The 12,089-nt window shown below is 36.7% G+C and overlaps 1 protein-coding gene across 7 annotated transcripts in view; it reads right to left on the bottom strand.

Annotated features, from left to right (window-relative positions):
- OSBPL3 (oxysterol binding protein like 3) overlaps positions 1 to 12,089 on the bottom strand; it is an 86,275-nt gene that overhangs the window by 30,457 nt on the left and 43,729 nt on the right. For 5 of the 7 annotated variants that reach the window (XM_026841694.1, XM_026841697.1, XM_026841699.1 and 2 more), the window contains 8 exons: positions 8,366 to 8,485; positions 8,112 to 8,165; positions 7,788 to 7,901; positions 6,839 to 7,009; positions 3,610 to 3,736; positions 2,673 to 2,776; positions 2,432 to 2,524; positions 1,664 to 1,820 (listed from right to left, as the gene is read on the bottom strand). In XM_026841694.1, the coding sequence (XP_026697495.1) occupies positions 1,664 to 1,820; positions 2,432 to 2,524; positions 2,673 to 2,776; positions 3,610 to 3,736; positions 6,839 to 7,009; positions 7,788 to 7,901; positions 8,112 to 8,165; positions 8,366 to 8,485 (940 nt within the window). The remainder of the gene's footprint in view (positions 1 to 1,663; positions 1,821 to 2,431; positions 2,525 to 2,672; positions 2,777 to 3,609; positions 3,737 to 6,838; positions 7,010 to 7,787; positions 7,902 to 8,111; positions 8,166 to 8,365; positions 8,486 to 12,089) is intronic. The other 2 variants (XM_026841698.1, XM_026841700.1) reach the window with 1 other exon arrangement.

The following is a 12,089-nucleotide window of genomic DNA, read 5'->3' as shown; positions in this document are numbered from 1 at the left end:
GACATTTAATCTTTAACCACAAGGAATAAAAATTTGGTTGGTTTGTTTTTGGTATTTTTTATGTAGGTTTTCAACATTTATCTAACTGGAAAATTAGAGGATTTCTGTGGGCCTTGTCAAGCCTTGTAATGCAGTCATGAGAACTGCCAATACAAAAATGTATTCATCTACAGGGAAACAGAAGTATAAAAATCTGAGCTTGGATGCATGGGAAGGGCAAAGAACAAGAAATCTCTGATACCTCTCTCTTCTAATCATCTACTTGGAGTTAACCTGAACCATCATGACTTCAGTGAGTATTTGATGTAACTACTTTACTCTCCAAGAAACTATTCCTAAGGTACATTTCAACACTGCAAACCATTACCAAAGCTAATTCTCATACTTTAACCTATTTGAAGAAATCTTTAACAGTATCACACAGGGTGAGGACGAAGATGTATACACTGTGATCTGTTCTGTTAGTCATTCATATGTGGATGACATGACCAGAATCTTCAGTGACCTCAAACATCATTTAATAAGTTGTATGCTAACTTAATTTTTCAAGAATTATTACATACTAAAGTACTAATGTTACATTTTATTTCACATATCAAAAGCTAAAAGAAAAGTTTTCTTCACTACCCTTTTTTGGAAGGGGTGTGGTATAAAGCAACTTTAGAAAAAAAATTCTTTGTATTGTTAATAAAATGGTATCAATAATATAATAGTACCAAGTTAACTGTGCCCTCAAAAATGCATGAGTCAATCTAACTAAAATTTCTGATGTGGACATTTCAAGTAAAACAAGCTTGAGTAAGCGATTTCTTTGATCTGCATAACAGCAACTTCTCCAACTGTGCCCCAATCCCACTTCTTCTCTCTTTTTGGAAAACATATCAGTTTTCACTATAATTGACTTTACAAACTTTACTACTTAGATACATTTCTTACATAACAGAATCAAGATACATCAGCACCAGAGGGGAAAAACAAGCAAAAAATGCTTCTTGATAACATCAACCATTATCTGGTGCAAAAGGAGACAAAGTCAATACTTCCAAAAGTCTGTCAGATAGAAATGCCTAAGTGCCTTCCTCACCAAGATCACTTAAACAATAAAAATGCTTCTGGTGCAAGGGTGATGGAGCAAAGCACTGCTAATGAAAAATGATTTTGAGAGAACATGCATTTTTAGTCAAGCCACCCCTCTGGCTGCTTTACATGATTTTATTCTTCTGTAGTCACTAAAAATAGGTTACTACCATAGCAACCCTTGCATCACCAACAAATGTTGACTCTGAAATACAGTGAAGCACACCAAATATATAAACATACATGTGCTCATACACACATGTATACATGCAAAGACAAAAAAGTGTAACCTTCTGTTGTGTTTACAGCAACTGATTTCAGGATTTTTACCTTTTGACAAAAAAATAAAATCTAGGATTTTAGCACATAAACCAAAGGGTTGTCCTTTATTAAATAAAAGATTAAAAAGGGATGACTAAGCCACTTTTCTGAAATGACATAAGATCTCAACATTTGCAATTCTTCAAGGGAATTAAAGGAAGGTTTTCCTGCTTTTTCTAAACATTAAACAGGAAGCATTCTCAGAAGCTACATCATTATTTAAATTGTGATGGGATAAAACCATGTATGAAAGAATTTCATTTACCTTTATGTGCAATGTGAAATAAATCTTCTTGCATTTTAGTAAATTCTGATGATGTTTCAGAGCCATCAGAGTAATTTTTCTCCTCTACAAAATCTATTGTAGATAGATTTGGATTGGAAGCATGCAGTCTCAAAGGAGCAGAAAATACTGAAGGCACCTGTAAGGAAGACAGCCATCTGTGATCGTTTTACAAACTGTGAAGAAAATTTTGTTTTATTGTACCTACCTGGGTTACATGTTAGAGACACCAAAAATGGAAAAAGTACTGTCAATTACCAGTAGGCTTGGTATGGATGACACCTGGCAAATGAAACCATAGATATAACTTTGCCCAAGATATCATAACTGGAGATTTGACAGAACTCCAGTAAACAAGCCCATTGAGAGCTGTACCATATGCTATACTATACTATTTTTCCCTTATAAGTATCTAAACACACAGCCTCTGGATGCACATATGTACAAAACTATCTGGAGAACTTGCAAAAATCAGTACTGATTAAAAAAACCCCACCACAACAACCCCCGAATTGCAGGCAGATTGAAAACAAGGGTAAAAAATGTGGCCAGTCTCCTGAAGGTAACAGCACAGACCTTATTGCAGATATCAACGACAACATATATGTGGTTTGTCTCATATTACCACTTAAAATGAGCTAGCCCAGGACACTACTTAGAAAGGATTAATATTTCCTAAACCGGTCACACCAGGAAATGATCAATAATTAAGATCTGGAGAAAGATAGGCACTGGAAGGACTGAAGTTACCTGTAACATTCCTTTAGCCTCTTTCCCAACAACTCTGGATCGCCACCTCCTGTGTGTTCTCTTTTCCTTCTTCGGGCTTTCAAAAGGTCCAACCTTTTAACAACACACAGGACAAAAATAATACAGATTGCCATAAAACTAGCAGAGCTAAGAAGAAATACCTTGATCCTTTAGGATTTGGGGTTGGTTTTTGAAATTGCAAGGGAAAACTTTTTTGGTTTTGTTTTTTTAAACAACAAACCTGCATAGCATTTATAGCAGGTGCTGAATATGTCCTGTGAAGAACATCCATGCTCTGCAACAGCTGGTTCATTTCCAGTAAATATGTGTGACAGTTGGAGAGGTCTGTTTTGAACAAGAGAATATTTTCAGTTGCTTAAAGTAACAGACACACTGAAAGTTTTTTTCTTTGTAAATTAGTCTCATTTTGACTGTAGCTAGATTAAGTTATTAATTGACTAAAAGCACATTGTTAGATGACTAGATAAAACCCGTGTATTCTTCAACATTCAAATTCAAATTCAAAATATTGAAATGCATCTATATGGTGTGTATAATGATTATGATATTTTATCCTAGCTGTTTGCAGAAAAACAAGAATAATGTGATAATTACTGTGGTTTGGGGCTAGTCAGAGCTCCTCATGGTGAGGATAACACCACCACGGGCATCAAGATTGAACTGTACATTCAGAACTAGAGATTAAGTTCCTCTATATTAGAGCTGAAGCTCACTGGTAGGTAGAACTTTACCAGGTAAGTATCACACAGACACTACCAACATGAGAACTTCGGAAAGCATGAAAGCAGAAGGTGACTTTGAAACACAAAGATTTAGTGCTTTTTAAATGACTAGATTTGGGATGCTTCCCTTTTTTGAATATCCATCTTAAGAAAGTTCAAAACTTACTACTGGAAGTGATGCTTGTATATAAAAGAAAAAGTACTGAAATATACAGGTTCCTTTAAGAGGGGCCCACAATTAAAACCCCCACATCCATAATCATTAGTTGTTTTGAAAACAAATGAGTAGCCAGATAATCTACAACAACCCCTTCCCTCCCTTCAGTTTCAGAGAAAACTCCAACTGTAATGACTACCTACAATGTAGTACTCTCACTGTCAAGAAAAATTAGGGGAAATATTAGGCTACTTTCAACTTCCTTCAAATATCATTACCTCTAGAGCATTTTTCCATGTCTTCAGAAGACTGTAGCCAAGATGAAATCCTGGACTCATTGCTCGAAAAGGAAAATGACAGGTTACCTCCAGCTGACAATGAATTCTGTTGGGTCAAGCTGCTTGCCTGTCCAAAGAAGAACAAGTGAATTACTAACCAACAGTATTTTAATGTCGTATGCGCAAATTTTGACAACCAACAGTTGAGTTTCATGATCAGGGACAAGGACTGAAGGCATCAATAACATGGAGGAAAAGTGTATGATTTAGACTAGGTGTACAGCCACTGAGCATAATGTCAGGATATCTAACATAACTGCTGTCCACAAGCAGTAGAAATACTAAAGGAATCATAAAAATGTGCTGAAAACTACATTTTGAGGAAGGGCAAAGTTCTGCATAAATTAAGTCAACACCATAGCACCATATCTGATCAGGACCAAAGTCGGACACGCTATTCCTTCTACATGCTCCTCAAAGAAGCCCCAAAAGTAACTTAAATGTAACATGCACATATTGTTAAAGCTATTTTTCAATGAAGAAAGCAAGATCTATTAGCCGTTACTTAAAAATTTTACTCAACGTTTTATGACTTTAGCATGGATTTGGCTTGGCAGGCCTTAATACATGTGTGACCATACACCTTGTCTGGGTAAATACTACCCTTTTACATTTCAGTAACCATATCTCATTTTCAGCAGTGCCCACTATCAGATGCTTCAGGAGATGCTGGAAATTCTGTGTAAGAACTAATTAAGCAGTACAATTAAGTAGTTTCCAATGGGAAGAAATTTCTACCCAGTACTATTACCAGTTGACTGTGGCCTATAATGTTGTTTTCTTCTCTAGCATAACTATAAATAATAGCCATTCAAATGCCTAATTATTTTTAGACCTTATTAAACCCTTCATCTCTAATAATATCTATGTTGCACAAATTACATACTCTGTCAACACGTTTTAAATCAATTTTAAAATGTTTCATCTTAAGTGCCATTACATGACCACTTTACTGGTTTTGAGAAAAGCTGTCTAAATTGTTTGGCTCTTCTCTGAAGCATACACTTTACAAACTCTGTTAGCTCCCACCCCCCTTATAGCAAAACTCTGGAAGTACTAGTCTTAAATCTATTAATAGGAAACATCATCTACATCTCAGTTGCAGTTTTCTTAGTTGGTCTTTTTAAATTTACAATATACATTCCAACTTGAATTGCAGAATAAAATAAAATGCATTATCCACATGATGTCATTCAGTACTGTGTCAATTTATATAGTCAGTATGCAATAGTAATATGCATCAATAAGCACATGTATTTTTAAATTATCTATATAGTTTAGCTGGTTTATTCCTACATAAAGCTGTATAAGCTTTAGTCATCTATGTATACCTAAATAATAATTACAGCACCTTTAAAAGCACAAGTAAACTGAATTTAAAGATGAGCAATTGTATTGGCATTTTGTGAACAAATCCCATATTTATCTCTTCAGAAATCTATCTCACAACCAACTTCTCCAGAACTCGTATACAGGAGGGAAGAAGGAAGCAGTCATTGCCAAGAAACAGGCAAGAGAGTTTACATCGCTCCAGTTAGCATAGTTTTGCTTTTGATCAGCAGGGCTAAGCTTTAGAATCCAAGCATTCTACATAACCATATGTAGACACATAGACCTACAACAACAACAAAAATGGATGTGAAAACCGATCAAGTGTTTCTAAAGGCAAATAAAATGCAATGAGAAGTTCACTCAATATATTCTTCTAAAATAACCTAACTTCTGGTTTGATAGCAACTAACATCAAGCTAGGGCTGATGTAAATTGGGAAACTTCCATTTAGCTTCAGCAGAGCTAAGGTGATTAACCTTAAGAACTATCCCCTTCTATTTTTCACATGAAAATAAGTGGGGTTTCTTTGCAGTGCAAATCTGGATTAATAAATTAGAAGTGCATTAAATTCTGTCATGCCAAAGAATAAATAGTTTGTTTCCTGACAGTAAGCATAGATTTTAGATATGCTGATCACATTATTTTTTCTTTTTTTTTCCTGAGAACACAAGCATAGATATATCATAGATATGTATGTTCCACTTTTGCCCTTGATCATTCTTCTCTCCTTCTATCCCTGATGTCTATTGGGCAAAAATAACTAAATGACCACAGGAGGCTTGTCATTTCCTTGCAGACACAGCCTCAGAAGAGCAGGCTGTCAGAGCCACAGAGGTGCTCGCACCACAGAAAGCATGTAGAGAGCCCTTTACAGAACAGTCCTATTACTGCAGGGTGAGTTACTGTTCTTTCAGACGCTGGCTCACACAAATCCCCTCCCTCTCAACCACTAGCAAAAAGCTGTCCAGGCACATATCTGTGTTTGGTGAAACTCATGCTCAGTTACAGAACAGTCCTACCAGTGATGAACTGCAGGTATTGGGGAACAAGCCCACTCAGATCATACAGCAATACAGCCAGGGAAAAGAAAACCTTAGACAGTAGGATAACAAAGAGGTGACTGCTGTTTAGAAGACACTCTGGAGTTGACAGAAACAGAGAGCCATTTCAGACACAGTATTGCTAAAACAGACATTATTCTCAAAAGAGATCCGTGGTTCTAAACTGAAGCAGAAGAGCTTCTTTGGGTGAACATCAGTCAGTCCGTGTGCAAACTGCTGAAGACACAGAGGTTGTTCAGGCACAAACACAATCACTCTTCCCTGAGACTGCACCAAAGAAGTCAGTTATGGTGTCGCATGGAGCATTTAGTTTGAATAATGCTTCTACCTTCCCTTAAAAATAGAAGTGGTGGCCACAGGTGATGGCTCTTGGATAATTCCTATATTCTCCTCCGTCAGATTCATTAATGTAAAAGATGATAGGTTTTATTAGCTAAAGGATAAATGAAAAAATGGTAGAGGGAAAAAAAAAAATCTAGCTGAGTGCTCTTCTAATATTCACCAGCACATATCAGACAAAAGCTGATTTATTTTTTTTTTTAAGTCATCATGAAAATATAGTTTACTGCATTAAAACAATCAGACAATTTTATAAAATTTAACAGCATCATAGAGAAAACTGCTTGGGGGTAAATCAATAAATCATACAATTTTCCTCTTGACATCATAATTTAAACCCCACCACAAAATTCCATTATGCTCTTTACTTAATAAACACAAATCAGACTAATTTAATCCCCGATGAAAGCTCATTACTTGTAAATTGTAACTATTACCTTTCTACCTGGAGTAGAATCACATAAACCAGGAACAGAGTCCGCAGTAGTAGACACAGGGAAGAAAAGATTATTGATGTCATGAGGAAACATGGAGATTTCGTTCTGACGGTACATTCTGTGATGACGAAGTTTTGCTACCCATTCATCAAACAGGTCCTGAGATTTCACCTACACAAAATTTCAGGTTTTATAACATTCACATTGAAAATCACTAACAAAGAAACTAAGGTATGTTGCGCTCGTTCGACAGCTAGCCTGGCTGACCTTTATTGCCAAAGTTTCAGGAACATTCTTCTAATGATGGTCCTACTAAAATACACATTGTACGAGGTTAAATGTGACATAAAATTAATCACAGGACAAAGTCAAGGAAAAAAACAACTTCAGTTTGTATAGTTATGAATTCCAATGCAGAGCACAATACTTCACAACTTCTAGATGGAAAAAACCCAACAAAATAAATTTAAAAAATTATTATTTTGTCATTTCTTAATCTCCATTTTTACAGTTTAGTCAAGATTTAACTAACCACAAATAGAAATTTGATTCTGGCAATGTATTTTAAAACAACTAATTCCACAAGTATAGATAAATTTACACATTAACTGTGTAAAATACTTCCTAGAGATAAGAGCGAGATACAACTACTGAAAATAAAAGCACTTGTGCAACAAGTGCACACCCTTTGCTGAATAAATTGCTGGGTGAAAAGAGTGCTGCTAACATGAGGCATCTTTGGAGTTTCTATTCAGAACAGGGTTATTGACTCTGGAACAGTACAGTAAGGCTTCTCAAGTTATAAAGTGTAAACTAATCTGCTGAGACTAAAAAGTAAATTATTAGTGTAACTAACAGACCTACTATTAAAAAAAAAAATTAGGTCTCCACCATACAGAGCAAATGTTGTTATTTTGGGAACAAGGTTGTAACAATTTTGAAGACCTACCTTCAGATGGTATATTTGCTCTTCTGTATCCAAATCTATACATTTTGTTGATTTCTTTACAGACATGACAGAAAGTCCAACATCAATACAGCCATGAAGCTTCCCTCTCTCTATCTGCAAAGAAGTAAAAAGAATAGAATCCCTCCAGAATAAAGCAAAAGGATAGATATTACCTGCTGAAACCATCATTTCCCCCCCCTTCAACCTACTGTTTAGAACTGCTGAAACTCTATTTCCCATTGCCAACAATATGGAATTATTGTTGGTTTGGATAAAATAGTGTTGTTTTCTTATAATGGCCTTAAAGGGTTTCAGATTACTTACATCAGCTTGGCATTTAGAATACTTCAAAATCCCTCTGTCCAAAAAGAAGTATCTCTGTAACCAGAAATGCAGAGAATTAAAAACCAACAAACAAAACACCCAAAAAACCCCAAACAAAAAACCCACCACAACTCCTCCTGTATTTCTTTGGAGAACACCTTCTCTACTCTTAAGCAAGCTTTTTGCCACAAAACCACACCAAACAAATCCCACTCACATGGCATCAGGTTTTCAGATACACATTCCTTTCCTACCTTGTGCCAGCCCTTCAAAGGCCATTTCCTCTTTTTCAGCAAGCAGCCCTCCTGCTTCTGTGGCTCCTGGGTACAATTCATTGCTCCCCGGAGTCCTTCTACAATTTCCCAGCTATCCTGCTTAAACAGAAAATCCAAATGTAGATCTTATTTCTTCCAAAGAACAGAATTGTAAGAAGAGATACAAGAGGAAGGCTATAAGTAAAAACACAACCAAATGATGTTGAAATCTAACCTTAGATCCATCTTTACACTGTGTTATGTATTTTCCAAGAAATGAGATTTTTTATTTTGATAGAAACAATACAAACTAAACAAAATACTATTTTTATGACACCATCCTTCATTGAAAGTATGCTTTTACCAGAATTTTATACGTATAATTTTCTGTACGTGCATTCACACAGTGTATAGGCCACAGCCTAGTCACAATTTAGCATAAAAAGCCTTCTGCCATCACAGGCAGAAACAGCCTGTGCTAAAATGATATATATTTTTCAGGTTATGAGGAAGAAATAAAAGACACTGAAAATTAAGACCATTCTATAAAATTATGATCAAAATCTAGAATTATGAACAACTGACAGGAAATGGCATGTGTTAGGACCATTACCATATATATGAAAAAGATAAAGAATACTTTAATGTATAGAATTTAGTGACAAAAAAGGACTAGTATGAAACATTTCAGGAAAGACAGAACTATACTAAGCAGGTAAGTACTTATGATCCTTCCTCCCTATAAGATACGTTAGGGAAGTATTCCCCAAAAGAACCAACTCAAAGAAACTTTAAACAGAAGTAAAACAAAAATCATCAAGAGTGCTAGTTCTGCTTATTTATCCATCTCCAGAAGCCTCAAAATTCTCTCATAGAAGCCTAGAAAAAAAAAATTACATCAGGTAATATGCTCATTACTTGAGTAACAAGCGATAATGGCAAACCATCTTTGAAAAGACATTCATAAAACAGCTTAAGGAATGTGATTTCTTATTCTACCACGTTACTGGTGGCACTCTACTATTTTCTTATTATCTTCTTGTATTGCACTTTATGGAATAAACTGGAAAGCTGCTCTGCTTCCCTGGCTTGAGTTCACTCTGCCAGCATTCCCCACACAACAGGCTGCAAGCATCAGAAACGGTGGGGCTGAGCAGCTCCCATCATTCAACATCCTACAGACCACCCAGTGACATTCTGCTACTAGCTGAAGACAGGTCAAAACTGCAAGTCATATGAACCAAAACTGTTACTACAGCACACACTTTGTGCCCCTACAGGTCTGAGTTTTATCCTTGTTGGTTTTGTGACAAATAGTTTCTTTACTCCCTCCAGTTTGAGAGATATTTTGACAGGTACTTAGATACCATTATTTCTAATGAACGATCATGAAATTGTATTTTTCCTATTGAAAATCATAAGTTACACTCCATATTCTTTATCTTTACTACTTTGGGACTCACTTAAAATTGCCAATAATCATGAACACTTTCCCGCTTTGGGGTAAATTACTATGATACTAGATCAGGTAACAGAGAAGTACTCATGGATATTGTGAGTTAGCAGGCTGAAGGGAGAGCAGAAGGCCTCCTGGGCTGTCTTCAGCACATCAGGCTACCACCAGCCGCAGCAGTGAATGCTCTGCTGCTAGAAACCAACTGCGCTGGTCTTTCACAGGGTGAAGCTGGCAGAGAATGAAGCAGAGAGCCAGCCTGTGCCCATGCAAGGACAGTTAGCTAGAGCTTACTAGCTGCAGTTTGACAGCTATTCAAAGACAAAGGCAGCTCTAAGCCTTCACAGTCATGGACTTCCCCAGCTCCCCCCTTTTTTTTTTTTTTTTTTTTTTTTTTTTTTGGTCAGAACATTCCAGTCTTTGAAAGCCAAAGAGAAATTATGTTCCACCACCTCTTTTGCCATACATGTAAATATTAGGACACTAAACACTTTCCGTAGGGTCTTGGATTTCTTTTTCCTGTTAAAGACTATTTGTAGCCCTTATACCCTTACATAATCACAAGGATTGGGACTGTTCTGATGACAGAGAGCAGCCTCTTTAAATATCATCAAATATAGTGTAATGCTACAATTTATATTAACTAACAGCTGAACACACTGCTACTTAAATGTCCATGTGTGGATAAAATCTAATCTCAGAAAATATGATCTACTAAATGAGCCAACATAAAAAATTAACTTGATCTTAGCCGATTTCAGATTGGGGACTTGGATAAAGGTAAACATTTTAAAAAGTGATAAACCTGATGGAAACAGGAGCATCTGCAAGATTAAGAAAAATGTAGTGTTCACGGTTTTGTTTCTTTCTTCTTGAAATTAGCCAGAAGAGCTTAAAAACTGTTTTGACTGACTACTGAACAAGCTATTTCCCTTGCCTTCGCTGAAATTATTAAACTGCAGTACTCAAACACGTAACTTTTTCACTGAGAATTAATCTGACAGCAGTCAAGATTAGTGAACAGTAGACCCTTTTCAATACTCTAGTGTTATACCTAACAAAACAACTTTCTTGAACTGTAGATCAAATTCCCATAGAATTTGGTTAAGCTTAAACACACTGTACAGTTGATAGAGGTCTGCTTGCAGGAGACAAGCAGAAATTTGAGCACTATCAAGAAAAACACAAGAATCCAGATTCACCTTTCTATAAGGACAAGCTTAGAAATAAAGCTCATCAAGTGAGACAGACCCATGTTACACTGGGCATATGACATAAAGAGAAAGGAAGCAGCTGAGAAACAGCTCAGCCAATTACACGCACCCAGAATATACACAGTGTCAATAGTTTGGGTCAAATTTTTAAATACAAAGCACATCCTGGCCTGCATTACAACTCCAGTTTTTTTCTGGGCCTCTCCTACAGTCCAGATACAAGGTGTCTCCCACGTTCCTGCAGGAGAAGCGTTCTTCAGGTCAGTGAGGTGGCCTTCACAATTAGAAAGTGTGAAAATGGGAAGAGAAGCTGAAGTGGGAGCACTTCTTCCCATCAAGCAGATCCAATGGCCTGCCAAATCTCGGGTGATGAAGGCAAGTTTCCTACTCACATTTCTGCCCTGGAAACCTCACACTTCAATTGCAAACTTTACATAAAGGTAGCTTAGTTGAATTATAAATGGATCCTTTGAAAAGCACAAGACAATTTCATCAACTGAGTTACCCCAGAAAAGGCAAGGAACAGCTCAGAGAATTAAGAGTTTGAGGACCTGCTGGATACATGCAAGATGCAACCCTGCAGTAACAGCATTTGGTCCTCTTCCACATACCTCTGTCTAGAAGAGTCCAACCTTTCCCACCTGAAGCACTGACTTCCACATTTTGCAAAACACTGCTGCCAATAAGTGGTTTTGGATCCATTCACTCTTGACCAAGACCCTATGGAATCTTTATTGGCATTTTGTTTTGCAAGAGATCTGACACCTCATTTCATGAAGAGAAAGCATCAGGTTATTGCTGGGAACAGCTGCAGAAGTGAAAGAAAACTGCTTACTCCCGAAAATGAACCTAAATGAATCAGGCTGGTCAGTTATCAACTGTTTTCATTTGTCTGGAATAGCAGAGCAGCAAATTGGATACAGGATTTCCTGAAAGCTACTGGAAGCATTCAGATTATGCTCCAGTTTGCTGATTCTTATCCCACAACAGGGAACTGAAAGAGATACCCCAAAACCATAGTGCTAATTAAAAAGAACCCCAACCACTGCATTCCCCC

Source organism: Athene cunicularia (genome assembly GCF_003259725.1).
Source record: "Athene cunicularia isolate RWA chromosome 2 unlocalized genomic scaffold, athCun1 chr2_part1, whole genome shotgun sequence".
In the NCBI taxonomy this organism is placed as follows: Eukaryota; Metazoa; Chordata; class Aves; order Strigiformes; family Strigidae; genus Athene; species Athene cunicularia.
The sequence above is the reverse complement of the archived record's forward strand: the minus strand, read 5'-3'. Positions and strand labels throughout refer to the sequence as shown.